Raw genomic sequence first — 26,795 nt, 5'->3', positions numbered from 1 at the left:
AGGATATATGATTGGTATATGAAAAATTGCTGAAATTCCATTGATTCAGTGATTCCCCTAGTAAAATGCTACAAGGGGAAATAATGTTAGCATAAATATACACTTATTAGTTAATTATTAACCCCATCAGTTTTGATTAAAAAAACCACCACCATCAACTGAAGCAACCTCTTTGAATTAAGTGGGTTCACAGATATTTATTTTACTTATTTATTATTTTATTTATTAAATTTGTTTGCCTCCCATTTTGTTGCAAAGTGATTCTGGGTAGCTGACAACATCAAAATAAAGCCATAGATATAGATCTGCAAATGTGTAAAATCACAATAAAATTATAATAAAATACAAATTATAATTAGAACTAAAAAATGGGGAAGAAAGGAATAGAATGTATGGGGGAGTCAGGGGGGAGTTGCTATTAGTTGATCGACCACCTCCAATGTGATACTCCTCTATTGGGGTTTCAAACCAACTGGCAAAGCCAGGTCTTCAAGTTTTTGTCAAAGGTCAAAAGTGGGAGTCACTCACTTTGGGGGCAAGATGTTCCAAAGGGTTGGTAGCGTGACAGAGAAGGTTCTTTTCCTGATCCCCATCAGACGGAATTCCTTGACTGATGGGATCTGCAGCATGCCTTCTCTGCCAGCATGGGTGGGGCAGCCTGTCCCATAGGGGTGAGACGGTTCCTCAAGTATGATCTGTGCAGTTCTTTAAAACATCTGTGACTTTTCCCCAAATTTTGCAGTTTACATCCATGAGAAGAGTTGCAGCTATTTTAAAGAGTTGTAGGTAGATGTGCTCTGAAGCACCTTTTAGAATCTTAATTTGAAATGATGCCATATAGTTCAGTTTGAGTATGCTTATAAAAATACCCAGACTTTAAAGTAGACTTTAGAAGCCAAGTGCTAGATTAATGAATAATTATTAGAGCTGATAATACAGTAGAGTTTTTTACAGTGGTTTCATATCATTCTTTTACACAGAATTTCATCAAATCCTTTTTCTTAACATTGTTTAAGGTAAACCTTTTACAAAAGTAATTTAAACATGTGTCCAGACCTGTATATGACTGTTGAATATGCTTTGTTCTTTGCAGAGATTTAGATGTCTTGCTGCCAGACATTGACTATGTGGAGATTCCTGTGGACTGGTGGAATGCTGATGCAGATAAATCCCTCCTCATTGGAGTTTTTAAACATGGTATTTCCTTTTACGTGGGATGGACCTTTTGTAGACATTCCTCTTGTATAAAATGCTTTGGAGGAAATATTTCATTAGTGGTGCAAGTGCAGCATTCCCTCCTGCCACCTCTCTTTTCAGGCTTCCATGAAAGCCTAAAAAAAGACATGCCAGTTTTAAGAGTTGTGCTCCTCATGCACAACAGTATATCGGAGATATACGAAATAAGGATCAAATTCTTTTCTGAGGAAACTCCAATCTTATGAACACCTACCAGTGAATTGGCTTCATTAAATTTGTTGGACCTCTGAGGAAACATGGACAGTAGGCTGCTGCAGCTCCTGTACAATTTGACCAGAGGGAAGTAATAATATGTGATTATATGTATTATATATTCAGATTGTGAAAAAGAATGTGTGAGTGATGCATTACATGGATTGTGATTTAATTTAAATAGAGAGTCCTCACTTAATGTCCATATGTTCAGCAACCAGCAATTATGATGGTGCTGAACTAAAGGACTTATGATTGGCTGTTTTGACTGCTGATGCTCCTTTGTGGTCAGGTGAACAAAATTTGGCCAAATTCCCCCTCCCATTTACGAGTGCCTTTTTCGCCCCCTTGCCTACCCGCTGCTGCCAGTTGTCCTGCCACCTGGCTCTGCCTACTACCTCTATGCCCACTGGCAAAGCAGTACTATACTGGCCAGGGCCTCCTTTCACATTGCCTTCTTTCATGCTACTTTTTTCCTTCTACTTGGGTCTGCTTTTTATGCTGCACAGTCAAGGCCTTCATTCAACGCTGGTGCAAAACAAGGAATCTTGTAGCTGGGGCCTTCTTTCACATACCAGGCTTCTTTTGTTAATAAAGGTCCCAGGTGGGGTATGAATGTAAGCCCTGGCTGGTGTGCAAATGGATTTCCTGGGTATGGCATGAATGGAGATCCTGGATGGGGTGCAAGAGGAGCCCCGGCTGCACCAGGATGACAGAAGGTCCTAGCTGGTGCAACAGTGATGTGTGGCACATGTGACAGGTATGGTGGTGGGCAGGTCTGGGTATTGGGAACAGGTGTGGTTAGGAAAAAGGGCATAGGTGGAGGGGGGAGTTCAAGAGGAAGCAGTCTGCTATCTCACTGAAACTTAGGACTGGGAGGAACCAACCCTGGAATGGATTGGATTGGGATGGATCCTTTTCTAATGAACAGTGAGATTCAGTATATAATGACAACCAAAATGGCTGGGATAGCCATTGCTAAGAGATGTAGTCACTTGACATTCACTTGAATTTGTGCTTTATGACCACATCAATTAAGGGATGGAAATTCCAGTCCTAATTACTGTCATTAACGAAGGACTAGCCTTATATGTCTCTGCATCTCAAAAATATTTTTAAATACAATATTTCATACATTTTCTTGTCTCACATGGTTGACCTATGCTGGACCCTAAATATTTGAAATCCTGTTTGGTTTCTTTAGGTTTTGGAGATTCACATATAGAATCAGAAATGGCACTGAATCCTATAAAGAAATTAGTCATTCTGCTCTTACTTGCTTATTTATGTGGTTGCTAAGAGCTTTAAGTTGTTCTTTGTATAATACTGAACTGTTTAATTATTTTATTAGGTTATGAACGGTATAATGCAATGCGAGCTGACCCAGCTCTGTGCTTTCTTGAGAAAGTGGGCATGCCAGATGAGAAACTGCTGTGTGCAGAGCAGAATGTCACTGATGGAGTACAGGATGCTCCAGAACGGTAAATCAGACTGGGCAAGGAGAACTGCCACAGGAATAGAGTTGCCTGAGAGTTTGTACTTCTAAAATAGTTAGAGCATAAAGATAAGTACAAAACAGAAAACGTTTTGTCTTGAATCCAAAACACCTACATTGTGTTTCAAAAGTTCTGCCAAACCTTTTTGGATGGTCTGTAGTTCAACAGCACAAGACCCTGAAACATGTCAGTTGTTTTGTGTTTGAGTTGAAACTAAATCTAGAGGAATCTTATGGCACAAGTCAGGCAATATCAGTATGCTTCCCCCCGTCTCTGCCCCACGCCCCCCGTAACCACCCCACCCCCGTGGCTTGTGCCTTGAGTGCTTACCTATCAATTTTCCCAGTGATTTACTTTTCCTATCTCCCTGTAGTTTCCACCATCACCAATGATCTTTTCATAGATAATTATTACCGATTCAAATTTTGTAATATGTATTGCATCTGTGTTCTAGTTACACTTGTAATATGTTTAAAATGTTTTAAGTGTAGTATTTCATTTTTTCAATCCTCTGACAAACAAGCATCTCTTGAAATACTGTTAGGACTCATAGTAAAATCTCCTTTACATAATTTCTCCTCTTTTCCATCTATTTACTTAGAGCTTTGAATACACATATAAAGCTGTAATCTTTGAAAATTAAATAGGAACAATTGTTAGTATTTCTGTCACATTAAGACTGCAAAAACATGGGGATGGAATAGTGCTGCACTGCATACAAGTTACATAAATTTCTCTGTAAAGCAGATGTATATATATAGCAGAAGTAAAAGAGCCAATACAGTTATTACCTCAGTGATATTTGCATTTGGAGAGCTTTATTAGAATGACTTGGACTTGCAAAGTTTCTACAGATTAATTTCATGTTGGATTTTTTTCCTCAGAGGAAATACAGACAAAGAAGAGAGCAGTGCAGATAGACTTGCTGGAGTAGAGAAACAGGAGGTAAGTCCAAGGCAGAAATTGGATTGCTTATTCAACCTGTTTTCTGTTTTAAAGTTGTTCTGCAACTTGAAAAAACAAGTATCACCTTTAACAATTCTATTCTGGATCATATTGACCTTAAAATGGTTTTCAAGCAGATTCATAATAATATCTTTACCACATATACAGTAATGAAAGTGATATAGATTGGATTTTAAGAGATGTAGCCAGTTTTCTCAGCCCTGCATTCCCTAAAGGAATCAAGATTACAGTTCCCAGACTTCCTACTCAGCATTTCTAATCTATAGAAATGAAATAACATATAAGTCCCTAATTAATTACTTGTTTTGTGTGTTCAAATTTGTCCTAGGAGCCAGTATTTAAATTGCATTTAATTGATAATAGTTTGTCTTTCCATAGGAAATTTCTGATACTTGTGGTCCAGTTCCTGAGAAGAAGGATGATAATGTGGCAGGTGAGGCTGTGCATCTGAATATTCCTTGAAATAAAATTATTGGCTCAAATAGCAGTTTGTTAGCTTTTCTAGTGTAACTATTATCTATAAAAAGTCTGCCATAGAAAACATAATACAAATATCATTAGGGAAAAACTCAGTAATATTGGAGGTATATTTCTCTAAATATTAGCTGCTTCTTCAAATGCTTTCATTTCTCTTTCCTTTGAATACTTAAAATGGCTTAGAACAGATGGTGGGGGAAAATCTTTGAAAATGGTGTACAGCTGACTGCAGCAGGCCATGTTAATAAATTGTTTGCAAAGTAGTTTGCAATTTAAAATAATGTTTGCTTTATTCCACTTATGCATACCTATCTGTGTGCATTTTTCATCATTCACCTTCAGTTTTAGTTACTATTGTTATGAAAAAGACTGAGTAGAGCAAAACAAACAAAATAATGCACTCAAAGAGTTGGATGGAGGCATTTGTTTTAGGCCATCAAGTCTAACTCCCAAGAGATATCATCTCATCATCAGATATCATAGAGATGGCTGCCTATCCCTAGTTGACCATCTCTACCAAAGGATAATGGACTCTATTGTGGAACTCCTATTGTTAAGGAATGTTTGAACATTGAAGGACTCAAAAATAAATGCCACAGAACTAACGATTAGTGCAAAGAGTGATTATTGCCTTCAAGACATACTTAGTCATAAATAAATGAAGCGTATTTTAGCTTGTGAAAACTTAGCCATTTAGTTATAGTTCTGCGTGTCAAGGGAATTCAGGAAATAGGCTTAATTGGATTAAGTAAATCAGAGTTCATATGAATATGCTGCACCAGGCTATATATTCCAATATATGTAAGTGAATAGAGGATGTCAGTGAAAGGATTCTTCAGGTTGTGTTAAATACTAATAACCTTGCTGATGTTTGAAGCCCAGGATGGCTCCGACCCAGACAAATCCAGCTGGCCTGTGTCATCTGCTCTCACAGCCAGACTTCGGCGGCTAGTCACTATTTATCAGCGTTGCAACCGCAAAGAACTGCCATCTAGACCTGATGTTATTGGAACTTGTAAGCATGGCTATTGGCTGCAAGAGGAAATGATTAGGAGAGCCAATGAAATGGACCCTATGAACAATGAAATACAAAAGAGGTAACAGAGTAAACTGTAAAAATCAGCCTTAAATTTATTTGGAGATTGCTAATTCTGAACAACTGTTCCCTATTCTCTGGCTTGTCATTTTGATTGTAATCATGCAGGTACTACTGTACAATTAGACTTCTGAATTCATATTTTGACTTTAGATTATAATGCAAATCCGCAATATAGACTGCACATGTTTTAATACATATATTCTAAATATGCTTATTGTGATCGTGTGATGTCGCTTTCTGGCAGGTATTGGAAACCATTCTCCCAGTTTTGAACTTGCAAGCATAAGATAGTCACTTGAACAGTTGCATGGCATTCTTCCCCATTTTCTTAGCTTCAAATTTAATGAAAGTCCAAGGATTGCAATTATGCTTAAAATTTATGAACTCGTTTGAATTTTCAATGTTTCTGCATAAATAGGACTTAAAACATGATCTGTTCTCCAGACTAATCTTAGAATTAGGTAGCGAAAACCCAATTAAACAAATGAGTCAAAAACATATTTGTTCTTTTATTTATCTAGGAAAATCTAAAGGTATATTTCTGCATGTGACAAAAGTATGTGAAAGTTTGCTTTCAGTAACTGTATTGCCCTTTGGACAATGACAACTGCAACTACACATTTCCGATAATTCTTGACCAGTTCTACATGCCAGTTTGGAGAAATTTTAGCCCATTCCTCTTTACAAAACAGCAACTCAGGGATTTTGCTGGATTTTCTTGCAGAACTGCCTGCATCAGGTCCTTCCACAACCTTTTGCTAAGATTAAGGTCATGACTTTGATTCAGCCATTCTAAAATGTTCTTCTGCTTTAACCATTCTTTGGTCATACAACTTACGTGTTTGGGGTTATTGTCTTGCTGCATGACATTTTCCTGTAGAATTTGCTAATACAATTCAGAATTCATAGTTCCACCAATGGTAGCAAGCTCTCCAGGTCCAGAGGCAGCAAAGCAGGCCCGAACCACGATACTGCCACTGCCATGTTTCACAGATGGGATAAGGATACTAGATATAGTGTTTGCCTTTTGTCAAACATAATACTTTTAATTCAAACCCAAATGTTCCAATTTGTTCTCATCTGTACAAAGACATTCTTCCAATAACCTTCTGGCTTATTCATTTAGTTTTTCACAAACTGTAGTTGAACAGCAATGTTTTTTTTGGAGAATACTGCCTTTTTCCTTGCAATTCTGCTTTGCACACTATTGCTATTCAGTGTTCTCCTGATAATAGTAGATATTATCCTAGGGTTCTTTGAGGTCTTCCAGAATATTACTTAGGAATATTACATTAAAGTAATGGGGTGATCTTGGTTAGTTGGCCACTTGGGGTGATCTTGGTTAGTTGGCCACTCCTAGGGAGGATAATCATGATATTGAAATGTCTCCCATTTGTACCTGTCTGACAGTGAACTGGTGGACTCAAAAGTCTTTGGAAGCAGTTTGTAACTTTTTCCAGTCTGGGAGCATCAACAAATGTTTTTTCGGAGATCCTCAGAAATCTTTGTTCAATCATGACATATTTCCATATACCTGTGTTGTAAAGATCAGACTTTACAATTTTATTCTTTAAAAGAACATTCACATTCACAGCTGATTATCATCTCATTGATTGAAACACCTGACTCTTAATTTCACCTTCTAATGAACTGATAATTCTACAGGTTCTCATCTTTCTGCTACACACAAATATATAGCTTTGGATCATTTGTCTTGATATAATGAACATAAAATGTTTTAATTATTTCTTTAATTGGCTTCTCTTTATCTAGTTCCAGGACTTAGGTGGAAAAAAAATTGCATTTTATTATGTAGAAATATTGAAAATTCAAAAGGGTTCACAAACTTTTAAGCACCACTATATTTGGCAAGGAAGGACCTAAATCATATAGCCCAAAATCAACTCCTCCTTGATAGGCAGGATTAGCAGATTCTGTTGCACCATGCTGCAGTTGTACACAATAGTATATATTATGAACTTTTCTAGGTTTCTCTTCAGGAAGGAATATTATAAGAGTATTGGATGCTGTTTCCTGAAAGTATTCTGAGGATGTTCAGTCAGCAGCGCCAAATGATAGGTTCTCCAATAGCATTGTCTTTTAATAAATACAATGAATCTTTTCAGAAGATGAATTTGAAAAGAAACTATAGGTATGTCAGAACCAAATGATATTATTAATTTATTTTACACTAGTTACCATAGTGACTACTGGTTGTTAAACAAAAAAGAAACCTTAAGTTTTGTCCTTCTTCAGTAATGTATTGCCTCCTTTGCCCATGGAAAGGGGGATGAGAAACAGCGAGATATTTATGCATACAAATGGTTTTATAGAATAGGTACAAGATGCCTTTCTGATTAATATTTAAGGAAGAAACCTGGTATTTATGTTTTAATAAATTGGGATTATACTGAGAAACTGCCCTATGGGTTGTGACAGGGCTGTGTTCTTCATAATTGCTAGTACTAAGCTGTTTTCAACACATAGACTTCTTTCATAATCAAAATTAAATTCAAATCTTTATTGTCAGTGCACAACATATGTACAATGAGATTGGTTGAGCTCCCTCAGTGCACCCCCCCAAAACAATACAACTCACAGTGAAGACAGAAAATCCCTAACCCAATAAATCATATTAACAAAACACCCAGGCCTATTGCACCAGTGTGAACATGTTACACATTGCCCCGGCCCTGCAGTCCATCATACTATGTAGTTATGATGTTATTTTTCATTCAGGAGTCTGACAGCCTACGGATAAAAACTGTTCTTCAGCCTATTTGTGCGGCTGGCTATAATTTTATATCTTCTTCCCAATGGTAGGAGGGTAAAGAAGTGGTGACCAGGGTTAGAGTCGTCTCTGAGAATATTCTTCACTCTTCTAAGGCAGCGAACCCTAGCGATCTCATCTAGTGGTATCAGAGGACAGCCCATGATGTTTTGTGCTGTGCTTACCACACTCTGTAATGTTTTTCCATCCGTGGCTGTCAGACCAGCATGCCATACCGTGATGCAATAAGTGAGGATGCTTTCTATTGTGGACTGGTAAAAGGAGATCATCAGTTGTTGTTCCCTAAGGAAATGGAGTCTCTATTGGGCCTTCCTGGCCACCTGGATCATGTTGTTTTTCCAGGTGAGATCTTCACTGAGATGGACTTCCAGGAATTAAAAGGAGGAAATTCTCTCTACACAGCACCCCTCGATGTAAAGTGGGGCAGGTTCCTCTCTCTTCCTCCGGAAGTCCAACACCATCTCCTTGGTCTTGCTGATGTTCAGGTGCAGGTTGTTTTTTAAGCACCATGTGGATAATTTTTGAACCTCCCTCCAGTACACTATTTCATCTCCACCTGTAATAAGACCCAGTATAGTGGTATCATCTGTGAACTTAATGATCACAGTGGATGGGTCTGACGATACACAATCATGTGTGTACAGTGAATACAGGTAGGGACTGAGCACACAGCCCTGTGTGGAGCTAGTGCTAAGCTTCATGGGGGTGGATATGACAGACCCAACCCTCACTGTTTGTGGCCAGTCCCTCAGAAAGTCTTTGATCCAGTCACAGATGGAAGAGGGAAAATCCAAGTCAGTCAGCTTTTCGATAAGGATGCTCGGCAGAATGGTGTTGAAGGCCGAGCTATAGTCTATGAAAAGCATCCTGACATAGTTCCCGGATTTCTCCAGATGGCTCGCTACAGAATGTAACCTATTCCCCCGTAGGCAAATTGATATTTGTCAAAGTCCAGTGGGAGATATGTCCTAAGGTGTTGAAGAATCAATCTCTCGAAGCATTTCATCACCACAGATGTTAATCCGATAGGTCTGTAGTCATTTAGGCAGTTAATTAATTCCAAACTGCAAACATGGAAGAATTTCTGGGAGTGGAATGATATATAAATATAATAAATAATATTAATTAAATCATTGGGATGAAAATGCAATTTTGATATATTTATTTGTATTCCTCATGCATTCTTCAGGTGGACCAGAAGAGAGCAAGCAGATTTCTATCGCACTGTCTCCTCATTTGGGGTCATTTATGAGCCAGAAAAGAAAGTCTTTGATTGGACTCAATTCCGATCCATTTCACGTTTGGAGAAGAAAACTGATGAAAGTTTAGAAAAATATTTCTATAACTTTGTTGCTATGTGTAAAAATGTTTGTCGGTTGCCCCACTGGAAAGATGATGGTGAGTAAGAAACACTCAGAGGTTGCTGTTGAGTGTTTCCTGCTTAAGATTTCTTCCATGTCATTCTTTATATCTTTATAATTATCATGACTTCTGAGTATCTTTAGTCTCTCTTTTGCTGTAAATACGCTTCCCATCCATTTCAAGGATTCCAATGTAGTTTCATCTTCAGACTGAAAGCTCTGAAATCTAGGGAGACCATTTATTACTAAGAGAGGCCTTGAAATGACGAAGGAGGCTAAGATTGAAGAGACTAGGACTCGGGCCCACTCTCAGTCAAGGAAACTCACTTCTGGAATGGTCACTTTTTCTCAGTATGACCTGCTTCACAGAGTTGTTGTCGTGGAAATAAAATAAGAGGAGATCTCCAGATATAGTGCTCTTAGAAGAGTGAATATCTGTCAATTATGAAAGCTTTTCTTTATATATAGGGGCTTGAGTGATTTCGCATGGCAGAACTATTCCAAAACAACTCATAACAGATGTTAGTCCTCTCTTTGTCTAAGCTGGTGTGAACTGTAATGGCCCCAATATATGTAGCTGGGCATCCCAGGCTATAAGCCATCTTCCTTTTTCTTAACTTTTTTTCCCTCACTTTCATCTTAAATTATAGCTTTGAACACTAGAGTCATTATCAATTATTAGATATCCTGACACAGAAAATTTATTTCATTTTGATTTAATTTAAAACTATTCTTCTATAGCATCTCTCTCCCTCCCTCCTTCCCTCCCTCCCTCCCTCTTACTCTCTCATAGGTTCTGGTTTTATCTATTGTTCCTTTATATTCTATTTGTGTAGGCCCAACAGATCCCAATATTTATGTGGAACCCATCACAGAGGAACGTGCTGCAAGGACGCTGTATCGAATTGAACTCTTGCGGAAGATCCGTGAGCAAGTTTTGCGGTGTCCACAGTTACATGAAAGGCTCAAATTTTGTCGCCCAAGCCTATACCTCCCTGTGTGGTGGGAATGTGGCAAACATGATCGGGACCTGCTAATTGGTACAGCAAAGCACGGACTGAATCGCACAGACTATTACATAATGAATGATCCACAGTTGTCGTTTCTGGATGCCTACAGAAATTATGCTCAGAATAAAAGGACAGGGGTCCTTGGAGAAGAACACTTATGCTGTCATCACCAAGCAAATTCTAAACTATATTACTCGCCTTTGTATAGTCAAGCAGATAGAAAGCAGGCATCAGCAGAGGCAGAAACAGAAAACTGTGCTAAGCTAATGAACTCAGGGAATGATCTTTTGCAGGCAGAAAACACCTCTCAGGATGGCAGCTGTGAAAATTTCATGTCTAAGGTCCGAAGTATGATTTCCGCTAACTATGATGAGAGTTCTTTGCCTGACTCTCTGTCATGCATGATGTATGATGAAAAGGCCTGCAACAGTGAACATAGTTCTTTTGCTCGTGACAGTCCTAGCTGCACAGACATCAGCAGCAATGCTACCAAAGCCGCAGAGGGCAAAACAGATGGGGATGAAGACCTCTCTAGTTGTGATGCTGAGACCATACGAGAGTCCACCTACTTGGATCATTTGCAGTTTGGCAGTGATCAGTTGGAAGGTCAAAATATAGGACAGGACCTTTCAGAGAAGGAGGCAAAGCCTCTTGAGAGTTTTGCTCAGGAAACTTGTAATGCCCTTCAGCATATGGAAAATCAGTATATTAGCCCAAAAGCAGTTCCATTTGAAAGAGATGGTGTGGAGAGTGTTCTGAGCATAGGGGTCTATGGTCCAAGTCTTCGTAATTTTGATATCAAAGTACAACCTGAGAAGAGATTGATGGGCTTATTGCATGAAAAGAGTTTGGAGGAGAAATTAATGCAGAGTCAAAGCCATAGTGAAGAGGAGGAGGAGGAGGAGGAGGAAGAGGAAGAGGAAGATCATCTGGAAACAGTAACTGACATTGGGAAAGATAGAGGAGAAGCCAAATGTAGCACACAGGAGGAACAGAAACACAGTTCATGTATTCTCACCACTCTGGATGCATTAATGGAAGAAAGGAATAAGGTCCTAGTTGAATCAGTCTCAAGTGAGCTGGCAGCATCCAAATGTGATAGTGAGCCAGGAATGGGTGAGGATGATCAAGCTGAGTATGAAAGCCTTGAGGAGCACACCCCAGTCTTGCAGGAGATTCAGACCTGTCACCACCACTACCATCACTCTGCAGGAAGCCAGGCTTCAGCAATTCAAGTGGAACTCCTTAAGTCACACCCGGTTTGCATGGAAGGAGACCTCTGGGGAGATGATTCTGAGGAGAAGAGAGATAGTCCTGTTACTCAATCTCTTTATGAGAGTGAAATAAAGAGAGAAGAAGAAGAGTGTGAGCACCAAGATCTAGACAAGAGGGATGGAATAAGTCAAAATCAAGGTAGTTTATTATGAAGAAATATTTCAATTCTTTACATTTTTCAATTTGGGCATATGTTGGGCTAGAAATGTTCATATCAGTAAGGATGATGCTATAGCTTGACACTTTGAGGCATCACAGCTTCCCATTTATTGTTAATTAAAATGATATAAAACAGAAAAATAGAGATTAGTAAAAGGAGTTTTCTACTCCATTTTAAAAAATGTGATTGCTAATTAATTGTAACTCTCTAGGATACTACTTAAAGCAATCGTGAAAAAGTCAGTGCAACCTATGTAAGGTTTTTCCTTTTTTAACATTTGTAGCCATATCAATATTTTAATCATCATTCAAACAAAATATAAAGATGTAATTGGGAAAAATATGAAAAAATGACTGTAATTATATATTCAACAAAAAATTAACAGATAAGCCAGTTCCTTATGTATTAAAAGTAAATAAGGACAAAGCCTTACATGGTATGGAGCCTGGCTCCTTTAGGGACTTCTCCCATATCTTCTGCCCGACTGGTTTAATTCTGCAAAGTTGGCACACTTTGGGTACCTTCAATTAAACAGTTATCTATTGGGACCACAAGAAATACACCTTTTCTATAGTAGCACTTGTCCTCTGGAACAAGTTCTTGAAGCCCTGGGTCTTCACCCAAGCTATTGGTGAAAAAAAGTGGGACACCTCACTTTATTCTATCTGGTCTTTTGTACTTGCCATTTTTTAAATCTTTTTCTTTAAATTTTATTGTACTTTCTTTGATTGCTATGAGCCACCCAGAGATGATTAAAATTGGGTGGCATACAAGTTTAATAATGTTATTGTTTAATAATAATAGTTATGCCTTCAGCTCTACATCTTATTGCCCCTTTGGCAGAAACAGGCTCAAGTAGGTGATTCTTATAATTGTCTACCACTCTCTGACATCAACTGGGAGGAATTATTTTTCCCATTCCTCCAAAGAAGGTTTTCTGCTGTGTGACGTTTGAGTGTTTAGTTTTTCAGTTAGCTATTAATTGCAGTGTCTGAAATCTGTTGTCATGTTCGAAGAGCACAGTAAATTATTTAATGAATATTTTAGTTTCTTCAGGAATATTTCAGAATTATAGTTTATTATAGTCTTTACTGTTTGTTTTATATTTCAAGTTCTAATCCATGTTAGCCATTTTTCTGCATAACAGCACTACCATTTGACTCAGACTTCCATCGTCCTGAGGTTAGTAAAATGAGGACCCAGATAAACTGCTTAGAGAGAGCTGTAAAACACTATGAAACGGTATATGTCTAAGTGCTATTTTAGGAGTGAAGAAAGCTCCAAAACAGTGAATACTGCAACTGACATCTAAGTATCTTTTATTTCAGTCATTTGTTGAGAGTCATCAATGTAGTAGTTTCAAGTCTACTTTTTTTTAAATTCTAGATGGCTTTGAGAAGTTTTCTGAAGATGAAAGTAAGAGCTCCGCATTTGCTGTTCCTGAGAGTGATGAACTTCATGATGTTCGTGCGCCTACCATAGCTCAACTTTTACAGGAGAAGACACTCTACTCTTTCTCAGAGTGGCCTAAGGTAACTTTGTAGTTTCAGTATGCATAAATAAAGGATTTAGAGCAATGTTCAGTGAGAACTGAGAGTGAGAACTTCCCATATCTTCTCAAGATTTTCACATCAATATCTGGAATTATATGGTTTGCTGGGTGTATCTTTAGAGCATACTCTAAAGAAGATAAATCAAGGAAAAAAATTGTGTCCTTCTCATTAGAAAAGAGGACTTATTTTAATGAGCCTTCAGCCATCTGAGGATTGTCTTGTTGACTGGATTCACAGATCATTCTAAGCTGCAGAAATCATAATAAAGTTTTCTTTATTTCTATACTTCATACAGGAAGGTGCCAATTAATAAGAAATTAACAATGTTTTCGATGTAGCTCTGATTAATTTCTGTAAATTGAACATTCTTCTGCCATGCTACTTATGTTATGCTGTGTTTTGATATACATGAACTTTACTTTCTATAAGTATTTGTGTTTTTTAATATGCAGAGTAGAAAATGTTTTGTATGTGTGATTCTAATGGCATAATCATCCTTTGGAGGGGGTCAAACAGTCAAGATCACAGCTCCTTTTCTTTGTGAACGTATGTAGTACTAGTTTCCTGCTTTACATATTTATAAAGGTTGGGCCATTTTTCCTTTGAAAAAAATATATATTAAAGCAGATATTATTTTTAGAAAAACAGAAATGTTGATCTCATTTCATCATTGGCCATTCAATCAGTGATATTCTGTGGCAACCTTCCTTCATAGTATCTACCATCTTTTCTTTTATTTGCCTCCCCATCTTGATTCCCTCCTCCTAAAATGCAATTCCAGAGAGTATCACGTTGGAGAAATAGGTGTTGTTGACATACTTTATAGACAGAAACTAATAATCTCATGCTTTTTTTTAATGTGCAAACTCTTAGAGATTCAATGCATAAATTCTTGATATGGTATGTACTGTATTCATAAGAGTAACTTAAAAAAACAAAACAAAAAAACTATGTGTCTGCATTCCCAGGCCTGGAGCATGATAATATTCTTGAAAAACAGAATAGTAAATACACAGCCTAATCAATCTCTCAACCTCCTATTCGAAAAAGAGTCCTAGGTTTAGTTTGTTCACTAATTTTAGTTTCCCCAAGCATTATGAGAGTATGGGAACATATACAACTAAACAAAGAATATCTATTCTTTGGCAGGATCGAGTGATCATTAACCGTATTGACAACATCTGTCACGCAATCTTAAAGGGAAAGTGGCCTTCTTCCAGTCAATCTTTTGACATACCATATATGATGCCCACTCCTGCCTTAGTCAGCAGTACTTGCAATAGGAGTGGCTATACTGAACCAGAAGTCTCTGAATCCAGTTTCAGCAATGGAGTGTTAGCGACACAACTTCCAAAGGTATCCATTCTATTAAAAGTTATTTGTATCATATTTCAGACTTCTGTTCCTATATAGAAATCTATTGCATATTTCCTGTTTCGTTGTACTTACTATGTGCTGATATATTTGGTGTATCAAGGTTATGTGGCAGACGATGAAGACCATTAATGTGGGCTCCCAGAGAGATCTCATTTACATTATTTATTTATTATTATTAGTGGTCCAAATATCCAGTTAGTAATATAACTCCTTAGTGGGAGGTTGCATCTCTTTGATGTTTATAGAAAAAAAATTGTATGGGAGTTCCCTGAATATGTTGGGAAAATATAAGATGAAGATTTATTAATTCTGTTTTTAATTTAAATTACATTTGAATGTGACACTACCACTCTAAGAGAGATTGTATCTTTCTTCAAGATAATTTTCTTAATATTTTCAGTAAAGGAGGGAATGATGGAGGAGCAGAAGTCAACTTTTCTAACTGTTACGGGCATGGAGGCATCCCTTTTGTAAAGGAGTGCTATAGATTCTGCAGCTGTACATTCTGTACCACTGATCATAAAAAGTTACCTTTTTGGCTCTGGTTTTAATCACAGGAAACTTTTCTGGCTCCCACCTTTGTCAAAGATGAATCCAAGCACCGGCAATCATATGAATTTGAAATGGAGAGAGATGCCAAGCACCGGAGTCTTGATCAGCTTGTAGCATCCCACTCTCATCCTTCAGCTGTATTAAATGGCTGGCGGGATGCAGTAGATCTCTCAAGAGTGCCAGATGGAACTTCAGCAAGCAGCACTCCATTTTCAATGAGCACAAATATACCTAAATTAGGAACAGTGAATGCTCTGCAGGGCTCCCTTGGCATGGACTTGTCTGGAATCCTTCAAGCCGGGCTTATTCATCCTGTCACGGGGCAGATTGTCAATGGAAGCTTACGAAGAGATGATGCTGCTATCAGAAGACGACGGGGTAGGAGAAAAAATGTGGAAGGGATTGACCTGATACTTTTGAAGGAGAGAAGCCTCCAGACAGGGCTGCCCGTGAGTACAAATCCCCATACTCATTTGTTTTCACTTTTCTTTGGACAATGGACCAAACTCCCAGTGGGCACTTGTTACAGCCTTCGGAGATCTTCTAACTACAATTGTTGAAAGCTGCTTTGGAGACCTAGACTCAGCAGAAAGGGAAGCTCACTAGCAATAGTTCTAAAAAATCCATCACGGTAAACAACTAAACCCTTCTGGCTTCCTGAATCAAGGATCTCAAGCCCCTGTCCCGTAATCCCTACTGTTGCGCTCTTTCACAATCCCGGATGTGGGCACAGCACTTTTGGCCACTGTCACCTCTCTCTCTTTACAGAGAAAACTACTCTATAAAATTTGAGAGAAATAAAATTAGAAACATTTGTTCTGCTTCCAGCTTTCTTTCTTTTTTGTGGCTAGTAGAGTGGCTGAAATGTAAGCAAAATTCGCCATAAGGATGAGACTAGTGTTTTCAGAAGATGCGGTTGTCTAGATCAAGGTTAAGCACCTAAATGAGAATTTAGGACAATGGAGAAACGTAAAATCTCATCCTGCTCAGAATCCTGCTTTAATTCACAGCTAATCTCCAGATGTAAATCCCTATATCTAGACACATTCTCAGTCCAAAATAAGATTAAGATACAGGGAAACAGCTCACATTAATCCAGGGGTGAAATGCTCCCGGTTCAGATTGCTTGATCCAGTAGTGATGGAGGCGGGTGGTTCAGAGAACCGGTAGCAAAAATCCGTGCTCCCCCCCATACCCAGCTGAGCCGCACAATCATAAGAGGCTTTTTTTTTTTACTTTTAAAAGCATTTTTTCTACAACCTCTTTGGCTGAAAAAATGCTTTTAAAAGTAAAAAAAAAAAAGCCTCTGATGATCGCACGGCTCAGCTGGGATCCTCAAAGGCTTTTAAAAGTATTTTTTCTACAACCTCCTCAGAGGTTATAGAAAAAATGCTTTTAAAAGGCTCTGAGGATCCCAGCTGAGTTGCCTGATCGGCAGAGGCTTTTTTTCTTTTAAATGCCTCTGATGATCCAAGCTGAGTTGCCAAGCCTCTGCCGATCAGGCAACTCTGATTGGATCATCAGAGGCATTTAAAAGAAAAAAAGCCTCTGCCGATCAGGAAACTCAGCTAGGATCCTCAGAGCCTTTTGAAAGCATTTTTTTACAACCTGTTCACCCAGTCACATTACCCGCCCCCCGCTCCCGCCACCAAGCCATGCCCACAGAACCGGTAGTAACAAATTTTAGATTTCATACTGCATTAATCCATGATACAATATTTTGAGCTGAGCCTAATTTGCATCTAGCTCCATTTTTTTCTAAATGGCGATTTCCTTCCAATTCTCCAATCCTGCAGGTTGGATGATATTTCTTACTTAACTGAGGCATCTCTTCCTGGAATGAAGGCGAAAGAACAAAACTTAATAGAGTGGGACTCCTTTCTTTTAGGAACTCACCTGAGGAAGTGGAAGTTGCCTGCTTTTGATTAGTTACTTGAAGTTTGAATTTCCCAGGCTTTTCTGTAGGAAGACAGCTGTGTTAAGTGTATGTTGTCAAAAAAATCAGAAAAAGTCTGGTGGCATTTTCTCTAACGTATTTTATTAAAAGCCATACGTTGTTATTAGCTGCTGCTAATCAGAAGTGAACTTCTGATTTTTTTGCCAAGCTTACCTGGATCTTTGATGGATTTAGTCTTGTATCTGAACCGTGTGGATTATTTTCTCCTCTTTCAATATACTTTCTGATCATCACAATAGCCACATATCCAAAATAGAAGGCTATGTCAGATATAATTAGTAGTTAACACAAAGAAAACAATCATATATGCATTATTGTAATGAGATATGATATTAAATCTTTTAAAAGACTGGAAAGTTTTATTATAAGCAAAACAACTCAGACAAATTAATCGAAGAGTTCAAAAGTACTATTCCTTGTTGCTTTGATGAAAAAGTCTAACCCAATTATTGACAAGCAACACATAGCATTAGTAACGTGTAGTAAATCTTTTGGCCATCCCTTACATATGAAAGGTCCTTCATTCTCAGTATCTTGATAGATTCCAGTGTAGCCAAGAATAACATATGCTTCCAGATACGAGGAAAGGTGTGTATCTATCTTCTTCCCATCTTCCCCAGACAATTTTTTTTCAGCTGCTACTGCTATCTTAATGCAGCATATCCCTAGTCTGTAGATTTCTTCCTTTAGGTATTAAATCCAACAAAAGCATTAAAGCAATTCAATATTTTTAAAATGTGTCTTATCGCATTAAGAGCAAGTAATAGAATAAATCTAAGAACAGTTGGGGATCCTAATACTTGCTGGGGCTTCAGTGGGATCAAATAATAATACTTAAATTGAAGCCAGAGAAGAGCTAATTTCTGAAAGTTTCTGTGTCAGTCATTAACCCAGATTAAATAATGATAAACATGAAATTTGAAAGATTAAATGTCTCTTTCCTTACAAGCAATTGTAATTTATGCAGTAAAAATCTACATATATACATATGTAAAATATTAGAATTTATATCTGAAGCCTGCCTTTTTTTCTCTGTTTCTCCTCCTTACGCTATTCAGGAAGATGAAGGTCAGAACATAACAAGTAATTCTAATTCAGATGGGCCAGTTATAACTACCTCAAGTCAACAGACAGCTCCAGCTACTAATGTCCAGACAGATAAGATTGTTCCAAACAAGAGTCTTCTGGATTGGTTGAGACAGCAGTCTGATTACACTCTCGAAATCCCTGGCTTTGGCACAGTAAGTGCAAGCTTTGTATTCCAGTGCTGTTTGGGATTGCAGTATTGTTTGGGATTCACTCATATTTACTCTTTCTTTTCCTTTCAGAATTTTATAGAAAAGCCTAAACAGAGAAGGCAGCGTTGTAAAGATCCTAGCAAGCTAGACATAAATTCTCTTACTGGAGAGGAACGGGTGCCTGTGGTGCACAAGGGCACAGGGCGGAGGGTAAGTGGAAATATTCTTACAAATAATGTAGTCTTTGGCTTGAGCCAGTAGAGCTTTTTCTGCCTTTATTTCACATCATACTATTCCAATCATGTCAGGGTAATGATGATTTAATAGCTGACCAGCTACTGTAATGTTGTAATGCTGTAATACTGAAATGGTGATGCAATGAGAATGAGTCAGCAGGGTTATTTAACTTATCACTTTAAGAGGTTGTATATATAAGAGAGGCCCTGTCAAGGCATTCTCTCTCCCCGTGTGTGCTTTCGTGCTATAGTTGATGATTGATTGCCTCACTTTGCCTAGTACATGTATGTATATATTCCTTGTAGATAAACCACTATTTGAAAGACAAACCTTTGTATTTTGCTCCTGGATTGTCTCAAAATGACATACTGTACGCACTCTGACAAATCAATCAATCAATCAATCAGTCAGTCAGTCAGTCCATAATCTGGAAATTTGATCTGGGTCTTTATCCGTCTATTTCCTTTTAGGGAAGGAAGTGAAAATTCTAAGATTTATCCTTTATTTCTTCATTACAATCCTGTCCTATGCTTTATGCATTTGAACTGCATATGCGAAAGGAGTAGCACTGGAATAATTTAAGTATAAGTGTCTCCAAGTAGATATGCTTCTCATAAAAACCTTGGCCTGGTGTTTAAAACTGTAGACCCCTTTATTTCTGAAGTTGGGAACTGCTAAGGAAGGATAATCTGATATTTTTAAAAAAACATTTTGGAACTGTATCAATTCAGAAAATTGATTATTAAAATCTGGAAAGTTTAGTTAGCTGTATTATATGGCAAGCTACAATTATTTGCTGATTAAATTTGTTGACTGAGAAAATAGGCAGTATTAAAGTGTTTTCTCCAGAATCCATTGTAGGAATTAAAGAGACACAAGCATTAGGTGGAGATTTATACTACTATTCTCATGCTGTAGCCTTAGGAAAGCACATATAAGCTAGATTCTATCATCTTGAATTTTGTCTCTATCACCTGGCAATCTTCTCATCACATTGTTGAGTTCATATTGGTTAGTAAATACATAATATTTACTGTATTTGATTTATATCACTAGGTTCCTTCCCAGTAAAATAAAGGTAGAAAATTCTTTGTAGAGCAATTGGGTTAAGAATAACGAGCTCTAGAATTTTTTTGTAAAAGTTTACTTTTAGTTTTAAGCTGTCTCCTGGACATGATTAGGATTTTTATATTTCTGCCTCTCTAAAGTTTCCTGAGGAAGAACAAATATTTGTTGCTCCTCCTCTGTAAGAATATTTGTTTAAAATACTGTATCAACTATGTTTCTTCTTTCTGTCTGAAGGGTCTTCCCACATTGTGGCATTCATTAGTACAGAGTAAGCTAGGAAAGTAGATACTTACTTTCTTGTATAAGGTATTAACAGCATAAAATAAACGAATATTTCATTTTTAAAAAGACAAGAAATGATCAGTTGTAAAATAAGTGGAGAGCTAAATAGTTAAATGCTTAATTGTGTGGCTTAGAAGTTGTATGCAAAAGAGGTCACTCTTTCCCTGTGTTTTGCAGTTAGGGGGAGCCATGGCACCAGCTTTGAAGGAGTTACCAAGGTGGCTTGATGCAAATATGGAGTATGCCGTTGCAGCAGACTGGTCTGACATAGTTAAGCTTTCAGTAAGTAAAAACATTTGAGAAAATCTGTGCCATTACAGATATTCCTCAATTTATGACCACAATTGGGATAGGAACTTTCCACCGCTAAGCAGTGCAGTCATTAAATGACTCATCACATGACTTCAGCCTATTTTTTGCTGCAATCATTAAGTGAAACACTGTGGTCATTAAGCGAATTCACTGACTGAATTGTCGGAAGCCAACTTGGAAGCTTGCAAATAGTGAATATATGATCCCAGGATACTGCAACCACTATAAATAACATGCCGGTTGCCAAGGGCCTGAATTGTGATCATGGGGCCACAGGGACACTGATGGTATTAAGTGCAAAGACCAGTTGTGAGTCACTTTTTTCAGCACAGTGGTAACTTTGAACAGTTAATAAACATTTTTTGTTTTATCTTCTTTCCCCTACCCTTCTATTTTCATAGACAAGTAGAAGAGTTTCTAATATATGCAACTGTAATACTATTTTAATGATATCCCTGAGGTATAGTTAAATATGAGATATACTGTATGGCAAAGTTGACAGATTGACTTAAGTCACATTTATTTTAACCACCGATCATTTGAATAAGGCACCGCTGAGTTTACACATTATGTTAAGCCACAAATCATAATACTTGGTTTCATACAGCATGTTAAGCCAAAATGCAAATATATTGTGGATGGCCTTATGTATAAATCAATCATTTTTATGTAGACACATAGCTCAATAACCCCTGTCGAATTGCCTTTTTGCACTGATGTTTCATTTGTATGAACAGTCAGCCAAAATATCAAGTAATCACTTAATTATTTTTTTTCCTACTAAATTCTACTAAATTCTCCTACTAAATTCATTGAGAAGGTATTCTATGATTCATATGATTCCTTCTATTCAGGGTTTCATCCTTAATGCATCTCCAAAGTAATCTCAGAGTTTTATGTTGACTGCAATAATATTTTTTGCTAATTTTTCAATAAGAATACAACATTTTTAAAAGATTTAGATTCTTCTTGAAATGAGTGGGTAAGAGACAGAATGAATAACATTCCAGTATTATTGAGTATAATCTACAATAAAATAGTTGAGTCTGAAGTTCCAAATCCACTTACTTAGAAATAAATTCTGTTTAACTCAGTGGGGCAGCTCTGAGTAGGTATGCATGCCATTGACCATTGTGTGAAAGAATCCTGGATTAGAAGGATTGCTTTCCTAATCCAATACCACTTCGCATGTGTTAAAAATTGCACTATTTTAGGGGAAATTGACAACTTTTAAATGAATACATAGCTTAACCTACAAAATCAAGGATCAGATTTCTATGCAAATAGTTTTGTCTTTATGAAAGTCTCTGCATGGTCCATAATTTTGAATAACACAGAATGATATTTGAGAATATATTTCTTTAGGAAATACAGCTAAGATCCTTGTTAACCTCAGAGTTTCATTATCCTTAGCAATAACTTGTGGAAATTGTGTTTTCTTTTCCATTCTCAGGGTTTTTTACCTGAAACCAAGTTTCATCGTATTCTCACTGAGCCTGTACTCCGAGATGTTGGACCTCGACGAAGAGGAAGAAGGCCAAGAAGTGAACTCTTTAAAGCTCCGGGAATAGGAGCAGATGCTTCGTCTGGAATGGGACCATTATTCATGAATGGACTTATAGCTGGAATGGATTTAGTAGGACTTCAGAGTATGAGAAACATGCAAGGTATTCCTTTGGCTGGACTGGTTGGCTTTCCTGCTGGATTTGCAGCAGTACCTGCTGGTGAGGATGTCAAAAGTACTCTGAGTATGTTGCCAATGATGTTACCAGGCATGGCTGCTGTGCCACAGATGTTTGGTGTTGGAGGACTTCTTAATCCATCAATAGCTACTACTTGTACTTCAACTGCTCCAACTTCATTAGCAAGCACAACTAAAAGTGGTACAACACATTCAGAAAATGAAACTGAAGACAAACAGAATACCCAAGGTTCAAAAATAGAAACTGTTTCTGAAGACAAATTGAGTCCTAATTCATTTTCTGATCAGTCAGAATCTGCAATAACAACCAGTAGTCCTGTAGCCTTTAACCCATTTCTTATTCCTGGAATGTCATCTGGACTGATATATCCCTCAATGTTTCTTTCTCCTGGTATTGGTATGGCCTTGCCAGGTCTTCAACAAACCAGACACTCGGAGGCAACAAGCCTAGAAAGTCAGAAAAGAAAAAAAAAGAAAACTAAAGGGGAATTAGCAAATGTGGAACCAGAAATGCTCTCACTATCTGACAAGGAACATGCTAACATGCAAAATTGTACAGAACAAATACCATATGTGTCAATGGAGCATGAACATGATGTACCAGCAGAAGAGGAGGAGTTAAAAGAAATTAAAGATATCAATTAGATTTTTTTGTTTTTTTTTTTCCTGAAAAAAATATTGTGGCTTGTTTCTCATCCCATAAATATTTGTTATTGCTCTTTGTCCCCACCTCACCTTCATAAAAACTGTGTTTCTGTAAGTAATATTATCTACCTAATTCCTGGTAAGAAAACTATGGTGACATTTTAATAGTTGCAAGGTCTTGCCATAGAAATAAGCAGTGTTCTAACAGTGTGGGAGGAACGGAATTTTGGTTGATTTGTCCACTATTCACCCTTCCGTTCTTTCAAACAATAGTAAAGTATCCGATCATCTCTAAAACTGGTCATCCCTCCCTTCTTCCAAATAATAGTAAGTATGTGGTCATTCCCAAAACTGCTTGCTTGTGTAAAAGAAAAAAAATCTGGTAAAAGAAAGTGCTTCTTTTAGAGAAAACACAGAAGAACACAGGAAAAGGTTGATGTTTTTACAATGACACTGAATTAAAAAAAAACAAATCTTGTATTTTGGAGTAAAAAGCACAGCTATAGTAAGTGCTAATGTGTATTTTTTGATTTAAAGTATTTCCCTATTTTATCATGTTTACTAGAATAGTAGTATAGACAGAAGTATATAACTAATGATTGAAATGCATATATTCATTTCTTTTTTTAAGGCATTAATAGTAGATATATAATTTCTTCCTATTCACACTACAAAGTTTTGGAAACAAACTGCTGTAAGGGGAAAGATTACTTAACTTTTATATTTCTAAAAGAAAATCTTGTTTTATGTTTAAGATGCATTTCAGTTTTTTTTCTTTAGATACCAAGCCCATTTCAGCTCCTGCTGAGAAATTTATGCACAACTTACCTTTATTAAAAAAAAATACAGTGGCATGAAGAGGGTTATAATAACTACCAATTATTTTTTCAACTTTGTACTACTCATTTCTCACAAAGGCACTTGGCATTTTTCCCCCAGGGAAGAAGAAAGCAATGAAATTTTCTTAAGTGGGGACTGGACCCAAGTTTTATCATTTTTTTTCTTTCTTCGTGAAAACTTTGAAAACTGATTTTTTAAAAGCTGTGGAATGGATTTTTCCATTATAGTTGGCCTTTAGCAGGGATTGTCAAAGTTTCATAACTTGGCTTTATCCTTCATTTCTTTATCAGACTGTGAAACATTTTTGCTATTTCTTTCCATTCCTCTTGAGCCCTTGCACTCTTAAATGATATTACCCAGCATCTCCACATATACGTTTTGTATTTTAAATGAAACTGTTTAAACACATATGCCAATTTTTAATGTTGAATTGCATCCAAAAGCAGTTCTTACATAGTTATCTTTACTCCTACTCCTGTGTCACTTTTCTTTCACTTGGGCTTGTTCTAATTTATAGCTCGTGATTTGAGACTTGAAAAACAATGTGGTGCGATGTTTAAATGGCAGACCATTTAAAGGGGCTTGGGAGTGTATGCTAGTATTCAGTTTCACACTTGGTTTGTCACAATTTACTGTATTTTTATTTTTTTTTCCTTTTACCGTTTGCTAATTTATCAGGTGGTCCAAATGTTTTTGACATAACTATTTCAGTTTGCATTATTTATTTATGATGCTTTTTTCATTGTCTTTTATACATTTGGGATTTTAAAGTATGTACATGTTAAATTTAGCATCTCAAAGAAGTCTGTTATCCATAAATTAAAATAAGACTGCATGTTGCAGTGAATTTATACTATTGGGTTGGAATCAATATCAACAAATTACATAATTTGGTTACACTGTTGCAGAACAATTGGATAATATTATAGACCCTACTTAATACAGCTGTATAGGACAGATACTGTATGGCTATTGACAGATTTCTTAGAAGTGCTGCTATCTCTGTTTGACTAACATTTTGTTCAGCTTTGCCTCCAATGGAAGCAAAGAGGATTTTTTCAGCTGTTAAATCCAAAATCAATATAATTTATTTATGTAAAAAAAATCACTTGATATATTTTTGAACCTTTTAAGTACTAATAACTTTTTATTTAGTAGAAAAACCATGTATTTGCCCTAAATCCTTAAAATACAAATGCTATAAAACTTCATATATCTTGAAAGCCTTACTGTCAATGGATGCAAATCTCTATCTGGAGTCTACTTGTAATATATACGAATGTTTGGCAGGGTGACATTTATAAGGAACAGGGTTGAAACTGAATTTTAGTTTGTCAGCATGTTCTATATACCTTGTCCTTTCTTTTTTAATGTATGTTTGTAGGCTTCGTTTGACTTTCAATATGTGACCCTTTTGCAGTGTGAAGCTGTTCTGGCTTATTTACAGTGAAAGGCATAAATGGCTTTTTTTCATATCCATTTTAAAAACATGCGAATTTCTCATTTACTTCATAAACACTCACACCAACATAAATCACCAAAAGATGTGCTGTTAAAATAAAGTGTCTGTGCTTGTACAATGCATAGATTTAAAGGTCAAAATTTTAATTTTTGAATTCAGTGCCTATATTATGTGTTTCTTTTTTTAAAAAAAAAACTTGGCTGAGCCTTGCAAAAAAAAAAAAATGTACATACCTTTTTCTAGGAAATCTATTTCTGATTGTTTTGCTTGATTTGGAACTAAACATGAATTGCCTTTTTCTTAGCATGAGCACCATTTTGGCCTGCAGCTTTTCTTTCTTTCGTATTTTCTGATTGACCCAAGAATACCCTGCTGTGATAACTCTGTAACGGTTAAAAATAGCTTAGGGTATTTCTCTGATTATAGAATATTTACACATAATTCAAGAAATTAAGTACTATTTTTAAGCCATCCCTTACATCTGATAGTACTTTTCCGTGGTGAGAAGCCCAAGCTATATAATTAGAATATTTCCAGTTCGTGTACCTATGGATTTTCAAATAAGTTCATTATTAGGATAATCTTCTAGTAATTCATGCATATCATCCACTGAATTTGCACAGCATGTTTAACTAGCAAGAACAAAATGTGGTAGTTTCACCAGCTGAGATCCTGAGAATCTCTTTGAAGAATGTGCTACAATGAAGATACCAATAAATGATTTCAATATTAAATTTCCAAAAGAAAAATCGCAAATGAACATGCTTGCTCTGATTTCTTAAATCTGTTATTTTTTTAAGAAGAGGAATAGTATACTTTGTGTAAGATAAACAGGTTGTCATTCAAAATCTCTGTATACAACAAGTTAACCAGAATATGAAGATTTTTTAAAAACCCGAATCTTGGTTGACAGGATTTAATATAAAAATAAAATTTTATTTAGAATATTCTACTTAAGCAGATAACTTTCAAGAGAATCAATTTCATTATAGGCATGCATTGTAAAATTTGTAATATATAGTAATCACTGCAATAATACATCTACACTCAATGTTTTAAATGAAAAAAATATACAAGAAATTTGAAGCTGGGTAGAGACTTGACTTGAATCTCATCGATGCACTTTCTCTTAAAGAAAAAGAACCTACGAGATTGTATAAATTCCGTTATTTCTATCTTAATTTGGTCCAGTATTAGCTGATAAGCTACTCAGTTGTTGTCATGTTTGATCTGAATAGAAAACTTCTGAGCATGATAAACCTTGTCCCTACCATCAGAGAATGAGTGCAGAAATCTTGCCAAGCATTAATATTGTTTGCATAGTTTTAACATAGTTAAAATTAACAATTATAGTTTATAAACCATATTTCAGAGTTTATCATATGTGAATTCTCACTTGCGCCTTGTTCGATGACCCACAATTGAGCTGCTATCTTCCTGCTATTTCAACAAAATAAGTGTTTATCAGAATAAGTATTTACTTCCC

General features: G+C 36.7%; 1 protein-coding gene across 7 annotated transcripts in view; it reads left to right on the top strand.

Annotated features, from left to right (window-relative positions):
• The window catches only part of CHD6 (chromodomain helicase DNA binding protein 6), a 156,125-nt gene extending 130,060 nt beyond the window's left edge, over positions 1-26,065 (top strand). For all 7 annotated transcript variants that reach the window (XM_060689691.2, XM_087889274.1, XM_034414085.3 and 4 more), the window contains 14 exons: positions 1,094-1,197; positions 2,801-2,930; positions 3,830-3,890; positions 4,290-4,344; positions 5,266-5,485; positions 9,468-9,676; positions 10,476-12,062; positions 13,471-13,616; positions 14,787-14,993; positions 15,572-16,015; positions 18,582-18,764; positions 18,852-18,971; positions 20,526-20,630; positions 22,114-26,065. In XM_060689691.2, coding sequence (XP_060545674.2) covers positions 1,094-1,197; positions 2,801-2,930; positions 3,830-3,890; positions 4,290-4,344; positions 5,266-5,485; positions 9,468-9,676; positions 10,476-12,062; positions 13,471-13,616; positions 14,787-14,993; positions 15,572-16,015; positions 18,582-18,764; positions 18,852-18,971; positions 20,526-20,630; positions 22,114-23,007 — 4,465 coding nt within the window. In that variant the 3' untranslated portion in view covers positions 23,008-26,065. The remainder of the gene's footprint in view (positions 1-1,093; positions 1,198-2,800; positions 2,931-3,829; positions 3,891-4,289; positions 4,345-5,265; positions 5,486-9,467; positions 9,677-10,475; positions 12,063-13,470; positions 13,617-14,786; positions 14,994-15,571; positions 16,016-18,581; positions 18,765-18,851; positions 18,972-20,525; positions 20,631-22,113) is intronic.
• The last annotated feature ends 730 nt before the right edge of the window (positions 26,066-26,795 follow it).

This window comes from Pantherophis guttatus, chromosome 3, assembly GCF_059756535.1.
Source record: "Pantherophis guttatus breed Tessera chromosome 3, ASM5975653v1, whole genome shotgun sequence".
NCBI lineage: Eukaryota > Metazoa > Chordata > Lepidosauria > Squamata > Colubridae > Pantherophis > Pantherophis guttatus.
The sequence above is the reverse complement of the archived record's forward strand: the minus strand, read 5'-3'. Positions and strand labels throughout refer to the sequence as shown.